At 41.9% G+C, this 25,549-nt stretch overlaps 1 protein-coding gene across 1 annotated transcript; it reads left to right on the plus strand.

Annotated features, from left to right (window-relative positions):
- Nucleotides 1-18,537: 18,537 nt before the first annotated feature.
- On the plus strand, nucleotides 18,538-25,075 carry C1ql3 (complement C1q like 3). Its single transcript, XM_076832139.1, has 2 exons — nucleotides 18,538-19,125; nucleotides 24,896-25,075. The coding sequence occupies exons 1-2, from the start codon at nucleotides 18,538-18,540 to the stop codon at nucleotides 25,073-25,075; spliced, it is 768 nt and encodes a 255-aa protein (XP_076688254.1).
- Nucleotides 25,076-25,549: the final 474 nt, after the last annotated feature.

Below are 25,549 nucleotides of genomic sequence, written 5' to 3' on the forward strand. Positions count from 1 at the left end.
TATGTCAAAATAAACCCCTAAATTATGTGCGACTCTAATGCACGAATAAAAAGATTTTTTAAAAAAGAAAATGAAGAAAAGCTAGGAGGTAGTTTTCACCTTTAACTTGAGGAACAAAGTTTCTAAGATTTGCCAAGGGACACTGCAAAAGCACATGGACAGGGTGTATGTGTATAGGGAACAGCACGCAGGCCCAAGTTCAGTTCATTCATTTGCAGGTTATATATTGAATGTCAGGCACTATCTCAGATGATGAAAGCAAATTCCCTTTCTTCCTGGAGCTGACATCCCAGTTTGAGATTCCCAAAGTGGAACCAAGAAATGGTAGAGGAGGTCAGTAGTTAATAGAAAAAAAAGGGACCTTCTGATTTAAAATATTGGAAAATGTTTGGTTGAATAAAAGTAAGTAGTTTTCTTACAGCAGTTCTTCACAGTTTATTAGCTTGCTAGGACTGCTGTAACAAAGTACTGCAGACTAGCTGGCTTAAAGACTAGAATTACATGGTCTTACAGAACTGGGGGTTACAAGTCCAAGGACAGGATGTTGGCAGGTTTGGGGCTGTGAAGGAAGAGTCTGTTCCAGGCCTCTCTTCATGGCTTGGAGAAGGCGGCCTTGATGTTCACCTGATGTTCTCCTTGCACCTGCCTGCCTCCATCATTATTTCCCTCTTTGATAGACATCAATCATTTTGACTTAGGGGCTCACCCTCCAGTATGACCTCATCCTAACTAAATACATCTGCAATGGCCCCTTTAATGCAAATGCATCTGCAATGACCCCAAATAAGGTTACGTTCTGAGGTACTGGGGGTGAGGACTTCAGTATATCAATTTTTAAGGGATGTGATCCAGCCCATGACAACAGCTCTGTGAACCTAAGCCTTTTAAAACTGTAACTCTGAGTGTTTCAGTCCCAGCCCTACCAGGCTAAGGCCCCTTCAACGGAAGACTGACCCCTAATGCAAACTATGGACATTTCATTAATAATAATACCTCAGTGTAGTTTCCTCAATTATAGCCAGTGTACCACATGACAGCGAAGATGTTAACAGGGGAGACACTGTGTGAGATGGGGGGAGGATATATGGAACTCTATTTTCTGCTTTGGATTTTTTTTTTTCACTGCTCCTAAAAATAGTCTATTAACTTTTTTTTTTTTTTTTTAAAGGACAAATGCAGGAAAAACAAAGACCCGTTTTTCTGGCTGCACATGACCAGAGTCGCCAGGGACCTGGAGGAGCTGCCCGCTTCCCACCTCTCTGACCTCCTCTGCCCCTGGCCTCGCCCTGCACACTCTCACTGAGCTTCCTTCTGTCTCTGGGGCCTGCCAGTCTCCTTCACAGCGGAGGGTTCGGAGGGCTGGCTGAGTTGCTCCCTCAGCCTGGAATCTTTTTCCTCTCCTGATTTTCCATAGTTTACATATTGTACCCTCAGGGAGGGAAATGACCCAGCCCCTTGCTTTTATGTTTTTCGCAGAATTTCTCATTGCTGTATTGGATTTCCATGTCTATTATCTACTTCTTCTTTGTTCTCTCTCCTGGTTCTCATTCTTACCGAGTCCTCACTCATCACCAGTGAGACCTGGGCTCTGCCACCACCTGACTTGGTCTACTGCAGCTGCCTCCTACCTGGTTAGCAGTGAGGTACTAATGAAGGTGGGTGGGCGTCCTTGAAGGGAAGCCCAACAAATCTGCGTTTGCAGTCAATCTGGATTTGACTTCCTACCCTGGGATTATTCTTTTATTCCCTCCATCTCTTCCTCTTGAACAGTGTAGCAGTCAACACAAGAAAAAAAAAGGATGCCCTTCTCATAAAGGTCTTTGTTTAGCATTTCAGATTTCATATCCTGGAGCTGTTAGGGTAACCACCTGAGTTGATCTCAGCTGGGATGTTTGAAAAAGGTGATCCTGAGAACAGCAAGAATTTATGAGGCAATTTAGGGAGACACTTTGAAACTTTGAGTGTTCCTGGTAGATTTTGGAGCACAGGTGTACTATGTTCCATTTGGAGAGAATTGCAAAGAAATGCTGTCCAACGCTGTATATCAGTTGATGCATGAGGATGACTCCTAAATTACCTCAAAGGAAATGGGCTTTAATTGGTGATTTGAGGGTTAAGAAGAGGGGTAGGGTTTTGTGCCTCCTTCTCTGAAGGAAATTACCCCTATTTGTCAAAAAAGATCACAGGGGTGAGTTAGCAGTTTTGTTTTGGGTTTTTGTTTGTTTAGACTTTTTTCCCCAAAAAACTACAGAAGCAAATTGTAGCCAATTTAAGCAAAGAAGGAGGAATTGATGGTAGGAACACAGAAACGTCAAGTGGAGAGGAAGGGGCAGGCATGGAAGCTGGCCCAGGAAGCTCGTGTGGGGATCCTATGGCTGCTCCCCAGGCCTGACTGCATAGCCCTCTTTCTTTGTGCACGGCCTATGTTCCACAAGGTGCCTGTGATTGCCCCCTTCTATTGCCCAAGTGTTCAAAGTGTAAGTCTTGAAGCCAGAAGAGGTTATTGTTCGTCTGTTGGTCTCAACCCATGTTACTGGAGGAAGTCATCTGCATGGCACAGTGTCCACTCTGGTCCAGGATGTGACTCAGAAGTGGAACAGAGACACATGGTAGAAGCTTACCTACTTTGTCCTCTCTGATCTGAACATCTCGGAGGAGACATGGAGGGCTAGGGAGGTGAGATGATCCTCAGAGAAGGGGAACGGTGGACATCTGTACTAATATTCCCCAAGGGCACCACAGAATGGGCATATTGGTTGTTCATTCATTAATTATTTATTGAACCACTATTATGAGAGGGAAGAATGACAAGTATTAAGGACAGTCTTTTCCCTTTAGAAGCTGATTCTAAGTTGGGAACCAAAATAGGTATATATGAAATTATCAGGAAACATCTAAATAGGAATCTGTTTAGTAAAATATTTGCCTCTTGCAAGATATTTCAGGGTGCCAGGGAGCAAGGATACTAATAACTGTCATCTCTCCTCCTTGCCCAAATTCTAAGCTAATTGAGGAACAAAGCAGAGAGACCAAAGTACTACCTTCATTATCAAAAAAGGCTAGGTTAGAGGATGAATATTTATCTTTAGGCAAATGGCCTTCCTTCACTAAATTGCGGAGTTAGCATGTAGAATGCTATTCCTAATTCCATTTATGGAACACCTATTGCAAGCACATGGAGAGATAGCAGGGAACAAACCAAGTTTGTACCCTTGTGAATTTTACTTCCTAGTCAGGGAGGGGTTTGAACTAGAGACACACAGAAAGAGAATGTGATACATATATTTATATTAGTTTTCTAGGGCTGCCATAACAAAGTACCATGGACTAAACGGCTTAATAAACAAAATTTGACTTTCTTTCCGTTCTGGAGGATGGAGGTCTGAGATCAAGGTGTCAGCAAGAACCCCGGGTTCTTCTGGGGACTGTATACGAGGATCTGTTGCAGGCCTCTCTCTCTTTGGCACATAGATAGCTGTCTTTTCCCTGAGTGATGTGGGCTTCTCTCTAAGCATGTGACTCTGTCCTGATCACCTCTTCCTATCAGGACAGCAGCCCTACTGGATAGGCCCCTTTCCAATGACCTCATTTGAACCTAATCACACCTAGAAAGACCCTGTCTCCAGATAAGGAAGCATTGTCAGTTCCTGGGTGTCAGAACATAACCTAGGAATGAGGAGGAGAATTCAATGCAGCCCATAAGAACACCACCAAGAAAGACAAAGCCGGTTTCTGGACCTTGACTGATGGAAACCTATTTCAGGCAAAATGGGCAGGAGAGACATTTCTAAGGGTGTCAAATTTGAATAAAAGTTCTCTTTCAATGAAGAATAAATTTGTTAGGGGGTGGCCTTGAAGGCATTCCAGGTGGGGTAACATGAGTGAGCAAGGACCTGGTCCTAGAAATGCGTGTGAGAAGATGCCCATGGAAAGTACAGGGACAGATCTGGATGATGCAGAGGAACTGTAATTTTTTTTCCAGTATCACTAGGTATTAAAGCCATATGCTGGCCTCAAGCACCCTTGGTATGAAGTTAGGAATTAGAGATTTATCTTGAGATAACTGGGCTGAGAGTTTCTGGGAAGTGGGAGGAGCGACGAGCACAGTCTCCCGGGAAGAAGAATCTAAACCCAGTATGTGGAAGGAGGACTGGGGCAAGCTGGAGGCCAGGAGACCATGCAGGAAGCTATTATGAGGGCCCCAGCATGTGGTCATAGAGACCTGCTTTAGAAAGCAATTGGAAGGAGACAAATAACAAAACTGGAGATAATTTCAAAGGAAGAATCGACTGAGTCAAAATCGGCATTGAAATCTCTTAGTTACACGAAATAAGTCACACTCATTAAACTCCCTGGAAATGGTCACCTAGAGCAGAGCTATGCCTGTGTCTGCAGTTCATCGGATGCTGCAATTAAAATGCATGAGGTGTAGCCAAACTTAGGCTGGAAATGCTGAGCAGGTTTCTGGTCTCTGGGGATGGCAAGTTTCTGGCCATACTAGTGATTGGAATTTTTCATCTTTCCTTTGTTTCTTGGCTCTCTCCATACCCACATCACATTATTTTCCAGTTCACTTTTATCCTCCAAAATTCAAATGTTAAGCTCCAAACCTCTAGCCCTCCAAACGTGACTATATTCGGAGATGGGGGTCTCTCAAGAGGTGATCAAGGAAGAATGAGACCATAGGGGTAGACGCTCATCTAACATGGTGACTGGAGTCCTTCTCAGATGAGATTAGGACTCTGACACTCATGGGGGAAAACCAGATGGAGACACGGGGAGAAGGCAGCTGTGTTACCTTTCCATTACTGTAACGAAGTGGTTGAGGTAGTTAGTTTTTAAAGAGCATGGACTTATTTGGGCTCACCCTTTTGGAGATTACAGCCCATGATCCATTGGCTCCATGGCTTTGGGCTTGTGATGAGGCAACATCAAGGCAGGGAAGAAGCACTCACTGGGGTGGAGCAAAAAGCGTTTACCTCATCGCCCAGATCATGAAAGAGCAAAAGGAAGAGACCAGGATCCCACCACTCCCTTCAAGGGCAAGCACCCGTCTTTCAAAAATTTTACTCCAGTAGAATCTCACTGGTGACTAAAACTTTAACACATGGGCCTTTGGGGGACAGTCTAGATCCAAACTAGAGCAACTGTCATCTATGAGCCAAGGAGAGAGGCCTTAGGAGAAAACCAATCTGCTATCAACTTATGTCGGACTTCAAGCTTCCAGCACTGAGAAAATTAATTTCTGTTGTTAATTGACTGTGTTTGATACTGTAACTGCAGCCCCCCTAACTAATATGCCACTCTGCCTTGTTGAGCACTTCTGAGCATGAGGGAGAGGGGAGGAGGTCCCAGGAGCCTTTCTGGACCCTCTTTTTCTGAGGTAGTCCTATAGTCAACCAGTGACTGTAGCCTTGTTACTTCGATTTAAGTCCATTTTCTCTTGATATGTCCTTCAATGGAGGAAAAAAGAAAAACCATCCTCATCATACTGCATCATCCAAGACATAGCTACTAGTCACCTGTGGCTGTTTAACTTAATTAAAATGAAATAAAATGAAAAAGTCAGCTTCTCTATTGCACTAGCTATATTTTAAGTGTTCAATGGCTATTTGTGACTAGAGGCTACCTTCCAGAGAGCACAGGTATAAAATATTTCCTTCACTGTACAAGGTTCTAGTGAAGAGTGCTGGTACAGAAGATAGCATAGTTCTCCCTATTAGCCCCAACCTGGTTGTATTTGTTCAGGTTTTCAACTGTAAGTTACATGAAAGCCCATTCAAGGTAGATACATTAGAAAGAGAGGGAGAGGGAAGGAAGAAGGAAGGAAGGAAGGAAGGAAGGAAGGAAGGAAGGAAGGGAGGGAGGGGAAGACAAAGAAAGGAATCAAGAAAGATGAGATGATTTGGAGAAGTAGTGATGGACCTATTACAGTTTGGACCTGAAATATTCACCAAAGGCTTGTGCATTGTAGGCTTGGTCCCCAGTGCAGCAATATTCAGGGGTGGGCTTTTAGGAAATGATTGGTATCATAAGAGCTCTGACCCCATTGATGTAATAATCGGTTGATAGCTTCATAAGCTGAATGAACTAATGATAGGTGGTAGAAATTGCAGGACGTGGATGAAGCGAGCAGTTCATTGGAAATGTGCCCTTGGGGACTATTTGTCCACAGCCCCTTCCTCCCTTCTTTACTCTGTCTCTGTCTCTCTCCTCCCCAGATGCCGTGAATGGACCAGCCCTGTTCCACTAAATCCCTTCCATCATAACCTACTGCCTCTTGTCAGGCCCAAGGCAATGAAGGCAGCCAACCAGGAACAGAAACCTCTAAAATCACTAACAAAATTAAATCTTTTTTTTTCCTTTAAGTGGTCTTCTCAGGCATGTTGTCAGAGCAACAGAGAGCTGACTAAAACTGGGCCGCTCGGGCTTGTCTCACAGGATCAGAAGGAAAGTCGGAGGAACCCAGGCTGCTCCAAAAACTTCAGCAGAAGCCCTTCATGGTCTTTTCCTCACTGCCCATGGTCTCTGAGTATTTTTATCCCAAGTCTCAAAAATGAGAACAGAAAATCTGAATGGCTCATGTTGACACCAGGGTCTACTCAGCCAAACATGGCTAGAGAGGAGCTGGCCCCTAGGACTTTGGGGACAAAATGGCCACAGGCTACCCATCCCGGAATCTTCCCAGGGATCTGAGAGAGCAAGGAATTACTGAGAGTGAGACCACTTAGTAGGGGACCACTGTTCTGGATAAAAGTGTCTCTTCAGTGGTCGATCCTAAGTCTTCCATTGTACAGTAATTATTTCACATGCTTTGATCTTTACTTTCAGAAGCCACAAGCAACTCATAGGCTTTTCTTTACCTATTTCAATAAACAATTATTGAGGACTTACTTGAGTGCTCAGCTGCTAGTTACAGATGCTTTGGGAGACACAAAAAGGGACCTGTCTCGCTACAAAATGTATCTAACCCTTTAATATAAGATTGTTCCATCCAAAATGGATCAGTCTGAGAACTGAATGGAAGTAGACTTCACTGAGTTCTTTGCTTCTTACTTTAACAGGTTTAATGAATATTGTTAACATTTTGCTGCTTCATCATTATGAAACATGAAGCAAACAAACAGCTCCCAAACTGGAGTCCTTCCCTTCAAAGCAACCAACTCATTTTCTTCAACAACCTCTCATTGTCATGATCAGCTAGCATGGTATCTTCCCATAGCCCTAAATTTTATTTTACTGAGAAAAAAAATCCTATCACTTTCCACTTTCATGAATAGTTCATCCAAAAAGAGTTTTCCAACTTCAATCTGCATTTGATTTAAGTCAGCGTATGTATGTATACCCCACTCATCCCCAAACGCTGAGCTCTATGATTGCAGCTAAATTCCACACAAAGACTTCAAATCCCTTTAAAATATGCTGTCTACCATAAAGAGGCCACTTCATTTCAGGGAACTAGATTTAGATTAAACTCTCTCCTACATTAAATTGAAAAATGTTACACAAATGAATAATTAAAATGATTGCATTTGTGGTTAAAAAATTAAATCACTAATGAGTCCAGAATTAATAATCAGTAAACAAAGGGTGGGGTATATGAAGGAGATGACAGTGAAAATGAATCTCCTGGCCGAGGAAACAGCGAAGATTTTTAATTTGCAGTTGTTTCGCTCCCAGTCATCCACTCATAGTGCACATCCATCAAGGTTTGGATGAATACAGAGGACCAAGGTTTATCATGGTCCCGAGCGCTGAGTAGGAACAACAGATTTTTGAGTAAGTCAAAGGAAATGGCAGACCACAGTATGGTGAATCTCCTTTGTTCTTCTCTATTGGTTCTTTCTTTTTTGTGTGGTGTTGGGGATTGAACCAAGGCCCTTGTGCATGCAAGGCAGCACTCTACCAATTGAGCTATAACCCCAGCCCTCTATAAGTTATTTCTAATTGCACTGACCACACTATAGTTGTTGTTTCAAAAAGATTCAAGTTCTTTAGATAGGCCCACAATGACTCAAAATCTTGCTTGCCCTGACCACAATGATTTCAAATTTCAACACAACTTGCTGTCATATTTGAAACTGAGTTATTCTGAGAGAGCTGCCATGTATTGCCCTCAAAGAAAAGAGATCAGCAAATCATTTATTCTCATCAGATTATTTTTTTTTAACCAGTGTAGATCAAGTAAGTTTATTCTTGTATTTTTATCTCCCTAGTCCTCTTTTCTTCTGTGACATGTTATTATATCTTGTTTGTCACTTTGGATAGAGCAGCTTGCCTATAATCTTTTGCCAATGGAAGAATGCTACCTGAGTGATTTCTGCTGAGAGTATTAATGCAAGCATCACGGGGATGGTATCAGCATCCACTGAAACCATTTCAAGTTCATTTGCATTGCACAATACATATTTCAGTATTTGTGTGTATATCTAAGAGGAGCTGGAACTCATCAAAATTTGTACTGCACTGCATACTCAAAAATCATCAGAAAATTCACCAACTATCTCAAGAATACTGTGATCCATTTACCTTGAATATATGCTTCTATATTTTGAAGAGTGACTTACTATACATGACATTAAGAAGTTACTGGGGTTGAAATATTCTAAGTAACAAATGTGAGGTGGGGAAGGTGTTTTGAATTTGTAATAAATAGAGCTGTGTTTACAAATTCATCAGGATATGTGCAGTCGATAGTTTTTTTTTTAACTAAATAGTTCCCAATGTTTATGCATATCAATATCAAATAGCATGTGCAATCATTTTCTACTTGTAAAATTGGACTTTTTAAAACTTTATTTTATTAGTTTACTTTTTTTTTTTTTTTAATGTGGTGCTGAGGATCGAACCCAGTGCCTCACACATGCTAGGCAAGCGCTTTATCACTGAGCCAAAACCCCAGCCCAAAACTGGAAAATTTGATGTGATTTAGTTAACTTATTTGCTCAAGGTTGTGCTGTTATAATACAAGTGGTAACACATTTATATCTGTAGTAATTCACAGGTCAAAATATTGTAGGCATGACTTGGGAACAAATCTGCCAAAGAGTCACATTTGACTGATATTTTCAAATTACATACTAAAAAGAAACAAAATGTGGAATTTATTTGCATTTGTTTTAGTTGAGCTTCATCACTCCAATGTTAACATTTATAGTACATTTTGCTTTTTATTTGAAAATGAGTTGTCACCCCTTCTGACTTACACTTCACTCTCAGCCATTCTGCTGTTGCCAGTTATGTATTTGGGGTGGATAATATTTGCCTCTTGTTCAGCATGCCAAACTTCTTTGAATGAGTTTCAGGATATACTAGGAATGGTGAGCTGAGGGATTGAATACTTGAGCTCCTCAATGGGAACATTTCCTTGTCTGCATATCTACCTTTGATTGTTATCCATTCTATTGTTTCACAGCCTTCACTTGAGAAATTCTCAGAATTCCATGATTGGAAAAGCTCCTTTTCTTGTGAAATCATGGAATGTTTCCTTTAATAAATCATGAGATGAAGTTAATCCACGGTGTTTCCTTTTTTGCCTTGGCTACTGGGGAACACAGAAAATATCTTATTTTTCATCAAAGAGCCATTGTCCTTGACATAGTGTTGTAGTACCATCTCGCAATCACTTAGATCTAGCTGTCTTAATATAATTTAAAAGAACAATTTTATGTCTTTTTAAAATCAGAAACTTCAAATACTTCTTAAAGAATTAACATGATCATTCTATATTTTTAAAGAAATACGTTTCTTCTCTATTTCTCTCATAAAGTGAAAGCAAAATACTTTCTTCTCCATTTACAGCTAATGGGATGTAGGCAAAATATTTGTGCACAAACTTAAATAAATCGGTGACCTCCAGGAGATCCTCTAAGACACAAAGACGAGGTGGTTCATATGGCCACCCTCTCAGACAGAAATCCCTGAAGAATTTATGTTCCTATCAGTGGTCACAGTAGGATCTCAACTTCCCACCAAACACGTGGTGAAAGGCATTTTGAAAATGCAATGGCTAAACATACCTAATCATATTTTTAAACTGCTAGAACTGGTGCTGAGTATCAACGGGTTTACACACATAGATCCTTGCACAGTAAATGCATTAGGTCTGACGTCTAATGCCCTAATACATTTTGAACTCCAACTTTTGTGCAGGTTATTTCTCAGTTCTTATATTCTTTTATAAAGACTTGATACTAAACTGGCTCTTAATCTAAGCTTTATGGCAGAGTGGGAAGAATTTCCAGTGTTTTCTGGGTATTTGGATCTTAAAAAAATGTCTGTTTTCCAGGTCAAGTGTGCTCATGACATTCAGCTTTCATCCACCCAAGAGTGTTCTTTTGAAAGCAGTGTTGCTTATTTCTGATTTTGGCCATATAAATCAGCAAGCATGCATTTAGTCTCTAGTAAACACGTCTTTAGTGTCTGTGTGTATGAGTGTGGATGGAAAGTTCTGCAGCCTGAATGTGTCCCCCTAAGTTCATGTGTGGGGGACTTAATCCCCAATATGACAGTGTTGAGAAATGGGACTCTTGAACGTTGATTAGATCAGGAGAGTTTTGTCCTTGTGAATGGATTAATGCCATTATCATGGGAGAGAGCTCCTGATATGAGGATGGAGTTGGCTTCCTTCCCTTCTTTCTCTCTTTTGCCCTTCTGTCTTCCACCATGGGATTATGCAGCAAGAATATCCTCATCAGACACTATACAGATGCCCATGTTATGCCCCTTGGACTTCCCAGGCTCCAGAAGAGTAAGCCAAGTCAATTTCTTTTCCTTGTAAATTTCCCAGCCTGTGGGCATTTTGTTATAGCAACACAAAATGGATGAAGACAGGGTGGGGAGGGCAGATATGAAAAGACCTGGTACTTCTCTCAATAACCAGAGAAAGGAAAGACCTATTGTTTCAGCAGAGTGAGGTTGGTGTTGAAAGAGGAGAAACACAATGTGCATGGGAAGTACAAAGAAGAAAGATCCAGTGGGTGGAGGTGAGGGGGTGCAGGATAATGCTAAGCTGTTAGGAGGAGAGACAAAGGGGGGAGGCCTTGGAGCAGGATATTGACAGAGGAAGAAGCATGAAGAGGAGGAGAGAGGAGAGGAAGGAGGTGGGCTGAAAAGGTAGAGGGAATGGTGAGAGCAAAATCAGAAGTGGCCAGGCCATTCCAGGGATGATGAATTGATAACTGAAGAATAGGGTAGAATGGAGGGTCACTTACGTCAGTCTTTGCCCCAGTCACAAAGAGCCAGGCATTCTGAGCTTGAGAAATTAGGCTTCCTGACCATGTGGACAATGTGAAAGTCACTGTTTCTGAGCAGAGTAAGGACAGGCTCTGAGCCATTGTCAAAAGAGGTGGGAAAGAGAGGAGGAAGGGGAAATGGACAGCCACGTTGAGTTCTCTTCTGGCATGTTTTAAATTAAATCGAATAGAATTAAATGGAACACATTAATGAGAAGATAATAGAACTGATTTATCCAGAGAATTCATTCTAACCAGTGCAGTCAGACACGAGATAAAGCACTAGATTACGGCCTCTGAGCATGGTCGGCATTTCTGAGAGAAAAGTTGATTATGTGGTTTAGACCTAATGCATGATTTTTTTCCCTGAGAAATGTACTTCTCCTAAAATTGTCTTTCATTAGTTCCTTTTTTTTTTTTTTTTTTTTTTTTTGCTTTTCTGTTCTAGAGCTTTTAAAACAAGAACTTATCCCTGGGGAAAATGGGCACAGGGAGCTGATCCATGTCCGTGTCATGGCAGAACAAGTACTCGTGTGTACTGTGGTGTTAGAATCCTGTTCTGGGACTTTCAATAAAGAGACACTGTCCTAGGTAGTGAACATCTGGCTCTCATTATCTGTTTCTTAAGACCTTCTGCTCACTCTCAAAAACAAATCCTTAAGCTGGGTGTGGTGGTGCACTTGAGAGGCTTGGGAGGCTGAGGCAGGAGGATCTCGAGTTCAAAGCCAGCTTCAGCAACTTAGCAAGGCCCTAAGCAATTTAGTAAGACTCTGTCTGTAAGTAAAACATTTTTAAAAAGGGCTGGGGATGTGGCTCTGTCGTTAAGCATCCCTGGGTTCAATCCCTATTATAAAAAAAAAAAAAAAAGAGAGAGAGAGAGAAACTGTAAAAGAAATTGTATATATACGTGTGTGTGTGTGTGTGTGTGTGTGTGTGTGTGTGTGTGTATTGGAGAATATGCACAATAAATATATGATGGCAGCTATTGGTAATACACAAGTACAGGTAATCCCCTAACTTAGATAGTTTTAACTTTTCACAAAAGTACCAATTGATAGCAAAACAGTTTTGCCTCTGTTCTTCCTCTGTGAAGTTGCCAGCTTGCTAGAATGGTCCAAACACGGCAGCAGCAATCAATAAAGGACAAAACCTCCCAAGACCATTAGCATCCCTGACAGAGCTCATACACCAACCCCGTACCAGCCGGGTCCATGCATAGTTGCAGAGGCCTGAGTGAAAACTTAAAGCCCTTGCAGATGTTGATAAGAGGAAGGAATTCCACTTGTCCCTTGAGCCAGACAGGAAAACAGGAAAAGAAAACCACAAAACCCTGATCTAAGTAGCACTAACTCTCACTGATTTTTTTTTTCCGACACTCCAGAGCCAAAGAAAAAGTTATGAATTAACAAATTAAATAATGAACTATTATACCTATTTTCAGTGGGAAACATTAAGTACAGCTTATAGCTATGTATATTGAGCACACAACTACTTAATAATGGGTAACTTTTGCTCTCACTTTCCCCTGATAGCTAATTACAAATCTAAAATACCTCTTCAATTTATGTTTTAGAAATAAGATTTTAAATAATATCTATTTTTACAAAGTTAAGAAATAAGTATCTCTGAGAGATTGCCTATATTAGGAAAAAGTTTGTATGCCCATTTTTCTACAGGCGCCCAAGGGGCAGGTATTTGTTCACGGGGTGAGTTGTTCCTACAGGTAGACATGTGGCTCTGGAAATGCACTCACTTAGGAGTGGGGGAGCATACACCTGTACTTGGTTTTCATGCCTTCTCTATCCTAATCACTTTTAGACCCAAATTCTAGAATATCAGCTGCTGTTGGCAGGGTCTCGCTTTGTTGGAGGCTTCCTGTAACCTTTTCTTCCAAAATGCACGATGCTGCAGGTTTTTTTAAACAAAACAAAACAGTGCAATGAGACCATCACAATTCTCACCACTGCCTGCCCAGTCAACCTGTCCACTGATCCACCCTTGTGTCCCTGTGACAGATCTCCTGCTTGAGCATTCCCTATAGTTTGAAGGCAGCAGGTTTTGGTTTCTTGAATCCATCCATCTTCCTTTTATGAATGAGTTCTCACAACCATAGTCCAAGAAAACTTGCTGACCTTTTAGATCTCATTCTACATCAGTAGGGTCAGAATGACCAAGCATTCTACCCATGGAAAGTAGAAAATATATCCATCCTGAAGATTTTATCCTTCTATTGACATAACAGAATTTGAGACCAATTGGAAGCCATACATTGTCTTCTGTAATGTGCGAGTTACTATTTCCATTGGGCTGTTTAATAATTTTCTGACAATAGATCTGTCAAACTACTTTCCAACTCACTCTATTTTATGGAGAGTTTTGTGCTAAAAAGTCCTTACTGGATGTGGTTATGACTCAGGTGTCCTTCAGGGTGATTACTCTTCTGGCTGGTGTATAAAGCAGCCCTCTTTGGTATCTTTGCTTATTTGAGAATCATCATCCAAAGGAACAGTTCCCAGATAACTACCTCAATAACTTTAAAATATGATCACAACTTGTTGACTTAGGGGGCTTTCTAGAGGACAAAATGCATCCTATTAGGCCCTGCATCTGAAAACTTGGTCTATCAAACTGCAATGAATTCAAATAACCTTTCTTCTGTGGAGAAGGGTAAAGTGATTCTTGTTTTGAGTTTTGTCCTGCTTTGTCTTGCATTGTAGAAGGGTACACATAATAACTCTCCTGGAGAACTTTTGTGTTCTTTCTAGTTTTATCTAAGTCTATAATACAATTGTCCAGTTGTCTTAAGTCTGACCTATTGGCTTTAGCTTCCTTTACAAACCTTTTATTCTGCCATCCAATCCAAACACACACACACTACTCAGCATTCCTGTAATATACAAAGATGCAAGTTGGCATCTATTGGGCTCTTATTAGTAGTTGGGTACCATTATAATTACACATATTAACTCATTTAATCTTCACAACCTGTGATTTGGGTATTAGTGTCATTCCCATTTTATGAAAAAGGAAATTGAGGCTCACGCAGAGGAAGCCACTTTCAAAACTACTAAATTAAGCAGCTAAGACTGAAATTAATACCCATCTGGTTCCAAAGCCATAAGGATATACTGCTTCCCTACAAAACTCCAAGCAGACCCTTTCTGGCTGGAAATCTATAATTCTTCAATTGAAAGAGCATATGTTGTGAAATACAATTTGGAGACCCAGAAATTAAAGGTAAATAGTTTGATCCAATTCCAATTTTTAATATTTTTTATGCCTGCTTCTGTGGCTAGCCCTTGGATTTCTTAATTTGTTATTTTTTTCCTTGATATAAGAAATGCTATTTCTGTTTAAGTGCTGCTGAGTTTGGAAATCATTCTCATGACTAAATATTTGTTTGCCTAGTAAAAGCCCAGGGAAAGGCTAGGCTGCCAGTGGGTGCTGAATAAAGATTAATGGATGGCCCTGCACGTCTGTGTGGGAGTCATGTGCTTAGGATCTGCTCCGCTCTTCGAAAGTGACAGAAAGGAGGTGGAGAAGATAAAACTTAGAGAGTTGCCACCAAACCCCAGTCATGGGTTTCTGGATTGGGCTGTATCAACGGAAAGGTCCCAAAGGTCCTCATGCAGCAAGCACGAGTGGGAATGTGGGGCATGGCTGGGATGTGCTGGGAAAATGAAATTCCAAGATTGATATCAAATAGGAAAGAAAACTTGGTTCTGTGATGAGGACTTATTGTTTAATTGACACATTTTCTATTATTATATACATATAGCAGATGAGTAATATGCCATATCAGATGGTTTATTCAAATTGTCAATCAAGCGCTGAAGCATGAGTAACTTTCCAGAGAAGCTTCTGTGAAATCCATGCAACAACATAAAGTGGCAGTAACCAGTCAGACCTCCATCTACTACCAAATCATCCCTGAAAATCTTGGGGGAATCAAAAAAGGGTTTCCCCCCAAATGCATGGAATACACCTAGACAGGAAGGAGACAATAACTCAAATTGACTTCACTCAAAAGTCAATTACCCATGCGCTACCCTTGATTGCCACTTGACCGAAAGTCTAGGGTTAGCTATAGGGCCTGGGAGAGGACACCTTCGTTATGAATAAGGAATAGTGAGAAACTTTCCAAATATCAGAAGAATTTGAGATGTGAAGGCATTCACTTGCAAAATAAATCTTTGCTTTGGCATCAGAGAAAATGGAAGGAGGAAAAACCTCAATTATTAGGACTATTACCATCAATCTCAGGTTGCCATGGGGTGTTCTAGTATTGTGTAGAGAAGTGTCCCTGGCAGTCCATTGGATGGCAGTGATTCTACTCATAGCGTTCCCCGCCCCTCTCAGTTGTTTCCTCTGCATGAGCAAAATAAAGATTAACTTTTCAGATCTGTTCCAACTCTCATATTTCATGTCATCTTTGATGGGTTCCTCCATATAAACATTCTTGAAGTTTGGGATGAGAATTTATTTGTATACCTCTACATTTTAAAAACTCCTTTTTAATCCCTCACCAAATTCTCCTTAGGCTAAGGGGATCTTAGGAATTTCGATAATCTGGGACACCAGAGAATAGTTTATTTTATCAACACATTACCCTTCATTGCTGGTACCATATCTCGCCAGTTTTTCCTCCTAAAAGTGACTTTGAGAAGCAAACCCAGAAGGTGTGTTAGGAAAGTACATATTGTGGCCAGGAGAGAACTCATTACATGTTCGCTGCTTAAAAACATAAAAATAAGACAGCTCATGCAAAAAAGAAATTTACAGAAAAAAAAATATATAAATTATACCCAATTTATGGGTTATGGATGTACATTTATAAAACCACCATCCTAAAATAAAAATTCAAATTTTGAGAAGTGGGAAGGGCTATTTTCTGGTACCAGGTTTGTCAGCATCCAGGTGGGATGGACAGATAATGTGGATACCTGGGCAATGCTGAGCAGCACAGCCCAACTCCTAGTTGATTCTCCTACAAAGACCTTAAAGAGCTGCTGACGGTCCTCTTAACTGAATCAATGAATCTTTATTTCCTTGAGTCTGTCATTTGACCTTATTTTGTTTTGAATCAGAGAAGAAGGTAAGAAAGGAGTAAACTGTTGGGGTGAGGTAGGGTGAGAGGTGAAGTGGGTGAAGGGGATTGGGGAAGCCCCAAGGAGACGTCTGCATTGTGGAGCTTACAGACAAGATCACAGGCTGCTTATGGTCACACGGGATGTTATTGTTTGCTTGCTGTGGCCTTATTTGTTCCTGCTTCTCATTTCAGATTCCTGCCTTGATGTAATAAGTGAACGTCTTCCCAGCCATCATCCCATATTGACAAGCAAATGTCATCTATGTTTGATTGACATTCATTGCTCCTGAATGCAGAAGTGTGATTTAGGAATCAATTCTACTTATTTATTTAAAGCTGTTCTTGTTATGTATTTGTTGGTGGGGTAACTCACCTAATATCTACTCTAAGGGCTTTCTATTAATATTTGAAATCCAGGCTATTTCCTCCTCTGCTCTCCCAATGTGAATAGGGACTTTTGTCATATTTTTCCTATTTGTCTCTCCCCCAAGGTACATTTAGGAAATCTGCTATGGGACATGTAGAACTCTTCCATATCTTAGGAAAAGACCTGGCCTAGCACTTGTGTGGGCTCTGCTTGCTTTGTCCTAAGACTTTTGAAGGTATTTTGACAAGTGATTATTTCTCAGGCATGTAGCACCTTTAAGCAAATGTGACTTCAGGTCCAATGACAATATCTTCTGAAAGGCTGCTAGAATTGTAAGCCTGCAAGTCAAGTACAGATGGATATTTTTCCTATTGTGCAGCACTTGTAAAAAGAACCAATACCCCCCCGCCCTTCTTTATGCAGTGGACATGTCCATTTAAAATCATTGAGAAATGTCTTTTTGTTTTTTAGCCCATCTCACTGTTCACAGAGTTAACATCTAATTTCATTTAGAAGGCAGGGGAGAAAAATCATAAGGTTAAAAAAAATCATATGTACCATCTGGAAAATTCTACAGGGCCTTCCTTATGTTAAAAGTGGTATTTTGAAAAACACCTGAAAGCGCTGACTGCGGGTGAGCCAATAGAGAAATACTGTCAACCAAGCCACCCTCCTTTCAACCTTCACCTCCACCCTCCAACTGAGGCTGCCAGCAGTGGGGACTTAGAGGACTTAGGTGTGACCCTTGAATCCTGAAAGCTGTTGCACAGCTGTCTCCCTCCCCCAAGTATGTCCAGCGAGAGCACTGCCATCGCCTGGGTTCAACAAGGGAGTATTCAGGATCTCACTGTTCATCCATGTGCAGAGAGGGAAAAAAAAGACAGGCCGAAAAAAAAAAAATCCCACATTGTCAGAGTAATGCCAAACTCTCTCTGAGTGGGATGAGCAGAGCAGATGCTGCAATGAGATGCCAAAGCGGCTCCCCTTCCTCTGTGCCTTGGGTGCCTATAAATTGCTCCGGCGCGCGTTTGTCAGCCTCCTCTTCTCCTGGCAGGTGGTACCCAGGCAGAATTCAGCGTTCAGTCTCTCTCTCGCTCCGCTCTCGGCCGTGAGGCGCTCGCCGCTGCTCGCTAGCTCCTCCACTCCAGCCCCGAGGCTCGCGGAGCCGACAGTGCCAGCCTCAGCCGCCGCTCCGCGCACCCGGGGGGCGCCTGGTCAGAGCTCGTGCGGCCAGCGCGGGACTTTGAGGTGCGCTTCTATTAGAGTTGTGGTGACTGCAGAGGAGGGGGGGAAAGGCAGGGGACGAGCGAAGAGACCCAGCGAAAGAAGAGAAGGAGGAGGCAGAAAAAGGCAACTTCAGACGGAAAGTTGGTGCGAACTGGCGCAGTCTGCAAAAAACGGAAAAGTCGATCGCAGGCAGCGGTGGCATAAAAGTGTGAGCGACCAGGACCAGCGCGAGAGGCAGCAGCTGGCTCTGCCCTCCGGGTGGCCGCACCGGCGCCCGCGCCAGCCACAGGTGCGAAGGGGCTCGCAGGAGGCGAGAGGGCGCCCTGCGCACCCCTCCCCCAGCCCCCACCCTCTGCTCGGGACTTCAGCTCAAGTCACTTGGCGCCCGAGCTCCCTCCCCAGCCGCAACCTCAGCTTGGGGAGCAGGAGCCGGCGAGGAGCGGCCGGCGCCCGCCCGCCCAGGGGACTTGGGGTTCGAAGGGGATTGTTTTCGGTTCTAAGGAGGTCCCCGCCCAACCTTCAAAATTTTGTCCAAAAGCAGACAAGAGGATCGCCCCGCGCTGAGCCGGCTGGTGGGCAGCAGGAGGCGCCTGATCGCCGCCGGGGCGCTGGGGGTGGTGATGGTGCTGCTGCTGGTCATCCTCATCCCGGTGCTGGTGAGCTCGGCCGGCACGTCGGCGCACTACGAGATGCTGGGCACCTGCCGCATGGTCTGCGACCCCTACGGGGGCACCAAGGCGCCCAGCACCGCCGCCACGCCCGACCGTGGCCTCATGCAGTCCCTGCCCACCTTCATCCAGGGCCCCAAAGGCGAGGCCGGCAGACCGGGAAAAGCAGGCCCGCGTGGACCCCCGGGAGAGCCCGGGCCGCCGGGCCCTGTGGGGCCCCCGGGCGAGAAGGGCGAGCCGGGCCGCCAAGGCCTGCCGGGCCCGCCTGGGGCGCCCGGCCTGAACGCGGCCGGGGCCATCAGCGCCGCCACCTACAGCACGGTGCCCAAGATTGCCTTCTACGCTGGCCTCAAACGGCAGCATGAAGGCTATGAGGTGCTCAAGTTCGACGACGTGGTCACCAACCTCGGAAACCACTACGATCCCACTACCGGCAAATTCACCTGCTCCATCCCGGGCATCTACTTCTTCACCTACCACGTCCTGATGCGCGGAGGGGACGGCACTAGCATGTGGGCTGATCTCTGCAAAAACAACCAGGTGAGTGCGACTGGCAGTGGGGAGGGCGGGGAGCGGGGATGAAAGGTACAGGCTAGAGGGAGGAGACCCCGGAAATGGGGGTGGGAGCCGACCGAGGAAGGGCGCGGCAACCCTGATCCCGGGAGCTACTGCGAGGCGGACGAGGCGGACGTGGTGCTGAGCTAGAGAGGCGGGGGTCGGACATCGAGGGGGGCGCCCCGCAACCTGGAGAGGGTGGTTCCAAAGTCTCTCCCCGGCGCTCCGTACGCGCACTCTTGTGAGCACTACCCTCCTGGGGCGAGAAGCCGGTAGCTTCAGCGCTGGGCCATCTACTCCCTCCGACGGCCCGTGCGCTGGGGGAGGTCCGGAGCAGGAAACAACCCCTTGGGTTTGGGATTTTCAGCAGCTTAGGGTCGCTAGCTTTGCCGGGAATGGGTAGGATTCAGAGAGCCCAGAATGGGCGTGTCGAGGTGACAAACTCAGGGGAGACAGACAAGGGCTCCTAGGAAAAAGAAGGGACCCAGAGGAGTGAGTCCAAGCGGGGCGCATCCAGGGCAGAGGCAGGACAGTAAGACCCGGAGTCACAGGGCCCTTGTAGCGTCCCAGGCAGAGAAACTCACAAATAATAAATTTCACACTCGAGTTTAGTTCTTGGCTGAAGAAACCGGTTGTCAGCTGAAGAGGCAAGGAATGCTAAGAGAAGCAAAAGTTGAGAGTCGGGATTTACACAGTGAAATCACGCACCCAAACACTGGACCCAAACTCTAACTGATGGGAGTAAGAACACACACAGGAAGGTGGCCTGAAAGGTCAGGCGACCTATTCTATCCCCGCTGTGTGGCAATGGGTCTCACCTCCAGGGAGACCCCAGCTACCTGTGAGAGAGCCTTTCTAAACTCAGCCTTCTTGTTCACCCAGGGAAGCAGCCTTGGCCTTGATTAAAATAGCCTCACATTAGCCTCAGTCACTAAGACCTGCTGTCCTGAGTTGTTAGCCGCTGACATGAGGGCCAGGGGTTTGCAGTGTTAGGCTAGGGCCACTATACCGTCTGCCAGAGAAATTCGCGACCATTGCAACACTGAAGCCTGTTTGATCTCTTAGTCAGAGGAGGGTAAGAACGTTTCTACTACCTAAAAGTGTAAAGTGACCTTTTGTACTCGGCAAATCAGCAGCTTATGGGACGATGGGGCGAGGCCTTGCAGCTTGCAGCCTGCGGTCGGGAATAAATTCCTGGGCTTAGCCTGCTTATTGAGTGGCACTGGGAACGGCCCGCGACCCCGCCATTGCCCTCAAGAGGCCTCATCTCATGCAACAACTTTGACTTAACAAGGGTTATAGGGTTTCAGGTCACCCGCCCTCTGGAAATTCAGACCACCTTAGCTACAACCATTGAAATGGAAAAATGACGTAATTCAGTGTCAGAATTCTTTCAAAAGTGAAAGACAAATGTCCGAAGATGCGTAAGAGAAAATTAAAAAAAAAAAAATGCTGACCCTATCTTTTTCTACAAATAGTTTAGGGTACCTTAGGGCACACAGAACAAAAAAGAGGAGAAATGACCACCAGGAGGCACTGGCAGGGTTGTTTATTATAGTTATTATACAGGAAAATAATGTTAGGATAAATAAAAATTATTCACGGAGCTGTGGGATAGTTATAGGTAAATGGCTGTAAAGGGCATGACTCACTGTTACCAAAATAGAGCTAGTGTGTCATTCTGACAAAATGGTTCTGAACAGCCCCTCCACAGGCAGCTATGAGGCACCCCTTTATTTACAAATTGGCTCTCTTCTGACCAAAAGGTTAGGTCTGGGAAATACTATCAGGCTGAAGAGATTTTTTTTTTCCCTTAGAGGTATCAATTAAAATGGAGTAAGTTTCCAGTTTTGTCCAAAGTGTATAAAAATGGTCACATTTTAAAACATCTGGATGTTGCAACTGCATACCCACGTCAGAATAATATATAAAAATTAGTTTAAGTGTTTATGTTTAGACTCTGGAGATTGTTCATTGCAGGGTTCTAAGCAAAACATTTTCTTCAGATACTCTGTGTGCGTTTTGTTTTTAAAATTATTTCATTGTTTGGGGTATAAGCTGCTCCTTTGTATCACTCTAGCTTACACATTCTATGAGGATCAGAAAAACAAGGAAGGCAAAATAGTTCAACTACAAGGTATAATGATTTCCGCTGACAATATTAAGCTGCTATTTCTGCAAAAGGTGTGCAACAGGTAATTCAGAAAAATAAATAATATAGTGGTAAACAATATATATTTTGAGTTTGGTGTGGACTATTTTAGAAAATGATTCTATTTCAATATTACTGTTAAGGAATTTTCTCTCTAGAACTATTTTATCAAGTCTGATCTGCACCACTTATGAATAGGAAATCTTGTAAAAATCTCTTTTTTATTTTATATAAATACTTTATCTTTGATTTTCAATTATACTCTTGTCTGATCACATTTTAGAATGGCAGTTTTCCCCCACTCTCCAAGTTGAACCAGTTTGTTTTCATGAAATAAAAAACTCAGAGATCCATGTCAGTATAATGTTCTATGGACTGAGTGGATTGAGAAGTGCAAAAATTAAACAAAAAAATACAGTTCACACTAGGAGGGAGAAATGCCTTTGGACCATAACTGTATCAGAGCCATTTTTTAAAATTCTTTCTATTGAATGTAGGATCACAGATGGAAACATAAAAGGCCAGTAAATTAACCTGATGTGCCACTTAACCTTTTGTTTATGATTCCACAGAAGTACAATGAAAATGAAATTATGAGAACATCAGCAGCAATTAATTAAATTAGCAAATGTTACCATCAACATTGTCTCTAATGATAAGCCCTCAACAATAAGATAATGCTAAAACTATACAACCTATTACATCCTCAAAACAGACCACTAAAAGGACCATGGTTCTCATATTCCCCATGAAACCATCAACCTAAATTTAATCTTACCATTTGTTGAGAGCCCATGACAGTGCATATTAAAGGTAAAAGTTGGACTCAAATAGCTTACAGAGATACAGGGAAAAAATTTTAATGCTTTTATACTTGTAGCTGGAAACCTGAAAAAAAATGTTATATGAATACAATTATTATAATGCTGCTCTAATAAGCCACTCTAATAAAAATGAAACTGGTTTAGGATTAGAATTATAAAGAACAATAGACCAATTTTTTACTCATAAGAATTTATTAGTTATGGCAATAAACATGAAATATATTGGAAAAAATGAATAGTTTGTGGTTTGATATTACTTTATTAGAGAGATTAATGACACATCAGACTAATTATTTTTGTAGGGGCAGTGAAAGATGGACTAAAGATAAAGCAGAATCTAAATAGTTTACCTAATAAGAAAAGATTTTAAAGCAAATACAGGTAGAAATGAGTATATTATAGAAAAGGACACATCTAGTCCCTGACAAAATGCTGAAATCATTGTACATTTAGGAACCTGAAAATAGCCTTCAGGGTGAATGCATTACCTTCCTCAATAGTTTGATGGCTTAAAGGAAGAATTGCTGAAGTCACTGTGTTAGATATTAGAGCTTGAAATTTCAAGTCTCATTATACCTGTAGAGTATGAAAGGTGAGTGGGCATACTCAAGCCCTGTGCACTGAAGTATGGAGATTACTTAATTGGGAAGGTCTTGTGGTGGAATTTAGGTTTAAATCTTAGAGAACTGCTTTCATTATACAGCAATCACACTGGCTTTATCCAACAAAGGAAGTGAAAACCGTTCAGGGAGACCTTCCAGTCTCTGGAATCTCTCCAATGCATTTTCAGGGTTTTGAATTAAAAATGGTAGTGTTTATGTGACTTTGTGATTATACCCTATAGAATAAAAACTACATTTTAAAAAAGACTACTTTCTCTAAATTAAGTGATTTTTAATGTGTCCTGCTTGCCAAGTGCAATCTTTGTGTAGAAAACAATGATCCAAGACTCATAGAATGTACACTAAATACACAAAGCACTGAATAAAATGTGTATCTGGTTATTAATAATAGCTGAGATGTATATTATATTTGATACTTAATATATTACTAACATAGCTAAGTATTCTTTTGTATTTAAATTTTCTCATCCATTAAAAATCCACATGTTAAAAAAAATCAAGTCATAACCCTCTGGTGTAGATTTTTTCCCCCTGAGATTTAATGACTAGAAGAAATTAATTAAATTAATCAAGCCTTCAACTTCTACAATCTGACGATTAATTCCTAGGAAATATTATGTGTGTAAATGTGTTATTATTTAGTGGTCAAGACCGATCACTTCACTATTGAGTTAATGCCTCTGATCATAATTGCATGGTATATTGCTTTCATCAAATTAGTGCCAGTTAGCACACTGTTAAGCAGTTCTAAATCCTTTAAGCCCTTTTCTCCTTTTGCTATATGATATCCAAAAAGAAATTTTTAAAATACTACTCATATTACTTCACAAGTTCAGCAGTGTCAAAGAGCCTTCTCCTTTTTTAACATTTCAGCATTAATGTGAGGATATATCACATGAAATTTTAATTTGAGAACCTATCATTTAAATTTTGAAAGAAATGCATGGCAATTCTTGACTTATGTCTCATTTCTCTCATTTTGCCAAGTGATAAAATCCAGCATATTGTACCCCAAGTCATGCATTATTACATAGTGCAGGTTTACAAAACCACTAAATCACTTGCTATGTTATTCAGGGAAATATCATTATAGTGGAATAGAAACAAGCTACAAAGTAGAAGATGTGTTACTGAAATAAATCAAATCCAAGTCTGCCTATTGAAAGAGTTTCCAAGGCAGAATCAAAATATGTCTAAATGAATATGAAGCCTAATTTGAGTTGAGGATGTGACAGAATGTCTATATTACATGATAAGATAGGCAATTTGACTGTTTGCAAATGTTTATCAGCTCACTAATGAGACCACAGGCTCAACATGAGCAGATTATAAGCAACTTATGTCCTCAAAGCAAAAGCACCTTAAAATATAAAAGGATATTAAATGAGCATTCAAAAATTCTAGAAATTTGAGAGAGCTCAAATCATGGTGATTTAGTTCCTTCTATAACTTTTAGATATGTTGCAATTAAATTGTTGATTTAAATGCACATATGATTGACAAAAAAGCACAAATAGAAAAAAAAGAACTCTGAAAACGTGGGTGGTGTAGCTAAAGATGTTTAAATGAGTTGAGCTTTGGAAGCAGCCTGGGAAAAGGGGCTTTATTTGTGTTAGATTCTGAAAGTCCTAAAGCAAAGGGCTTTCTTTTTTTCTTTTTATATAGGTAGCAGAATGGTACTTCTCTGGGTCTTTACCTTCTATGGATCTCAATTTTCTAACAATTGTGATGAGCAAATGAAGTTAAACTTGAACTTCTGCATTCAAACACAGTTGGTTAGAATATTGCTATTTGGTTTATATTGAAATGCAAAACAATACTATTATTTCCATTTCAAAAGGTGATTTTGAGCATAGGGATTCAAGGAATTAGAAAAAGTAGTGATGTAGGAAGAGATTAGATTGATATGTTTTGTTCACAATGATAGAAAGATTGCTGGAATAGCCCTCAGTGAAGCACCGTTTTCTCCCTTCCTTTACAATAACATGGTTGCAACTGTTTACAGAGATGGACTTGCAAAGTTCAGAGGCCAAGTAGATGTCCCCACACTCCCTGTGCTCCAGCAGCAAGTCTGCTTAGGATGCTGTGTGAATGGAAAAAGACGAAAACTTGAGAATTCTCTTTTACAAACTCTAATTCTTGTCTGTTTCATATAGGTGCGTGCTAGTGCCATTGCCCAAGATGCTGATCAGAATTACGACTATGCCAGTAACAGTGTGGTTCTGCATCTGGAGCCAGGAGATGAAGTCTATATCAAATTAGATGGTGGGAAAGCCCATGGAGGAAACAACAACAAATACAGCACGTTTTCTGGATTTATTATTTATGCTGACTGATAATGCAGAAACTAAGCTTATTATTCTGAGTTTGAACACTGGATTTGAATGGCTACCGTCAGTGAATCAAGGATCCCAGGGGATGCCAATTGCAGGGCACCTCGGTTGTGTAAATGTGGGGAAATCAAATGCTACCTGACTCACATCTGTATCACTCAGAAACATAATGTAAAAAAGTATTTAAAGCAAGATAAGCAGATGTGTGATCCACTACCGCCAAAGCAAATACTCCTATCGTTAGTGTCCATGTGAATGAAGTCCTATTATAGATCACAAATTTTTATAGAAAAATCTAAGACACTGAATTATTTCTTCAATATATATGATACTTTGGTGTACTGTGATCTTGCTGCTCTTATCCATATGTCAGCTTTGGTTCTTGTGAGTTTTCCTGCTTATTATGATACTGGAGTCCATTCATAGTGTGTGGAAGAATCATTTTACCCTGCAGGAGAAGGTCTAATTGAAGTAATG

Source organism: Callospermophilus lateralis, chromosome 13 (assembly GCF_048772815.1).
Source record: "Callospermophilus lateralis isolate mCalLat2 chromosome 13, mCalLat2.hap1, whole genome shotgun sequence".
Lineage (NCBI taxonomy): Eukaryota > Metazoa > Chordata > Mammalia > Rodentia > Sciuridae > Callospermophilus > Callospermophilus lateralis.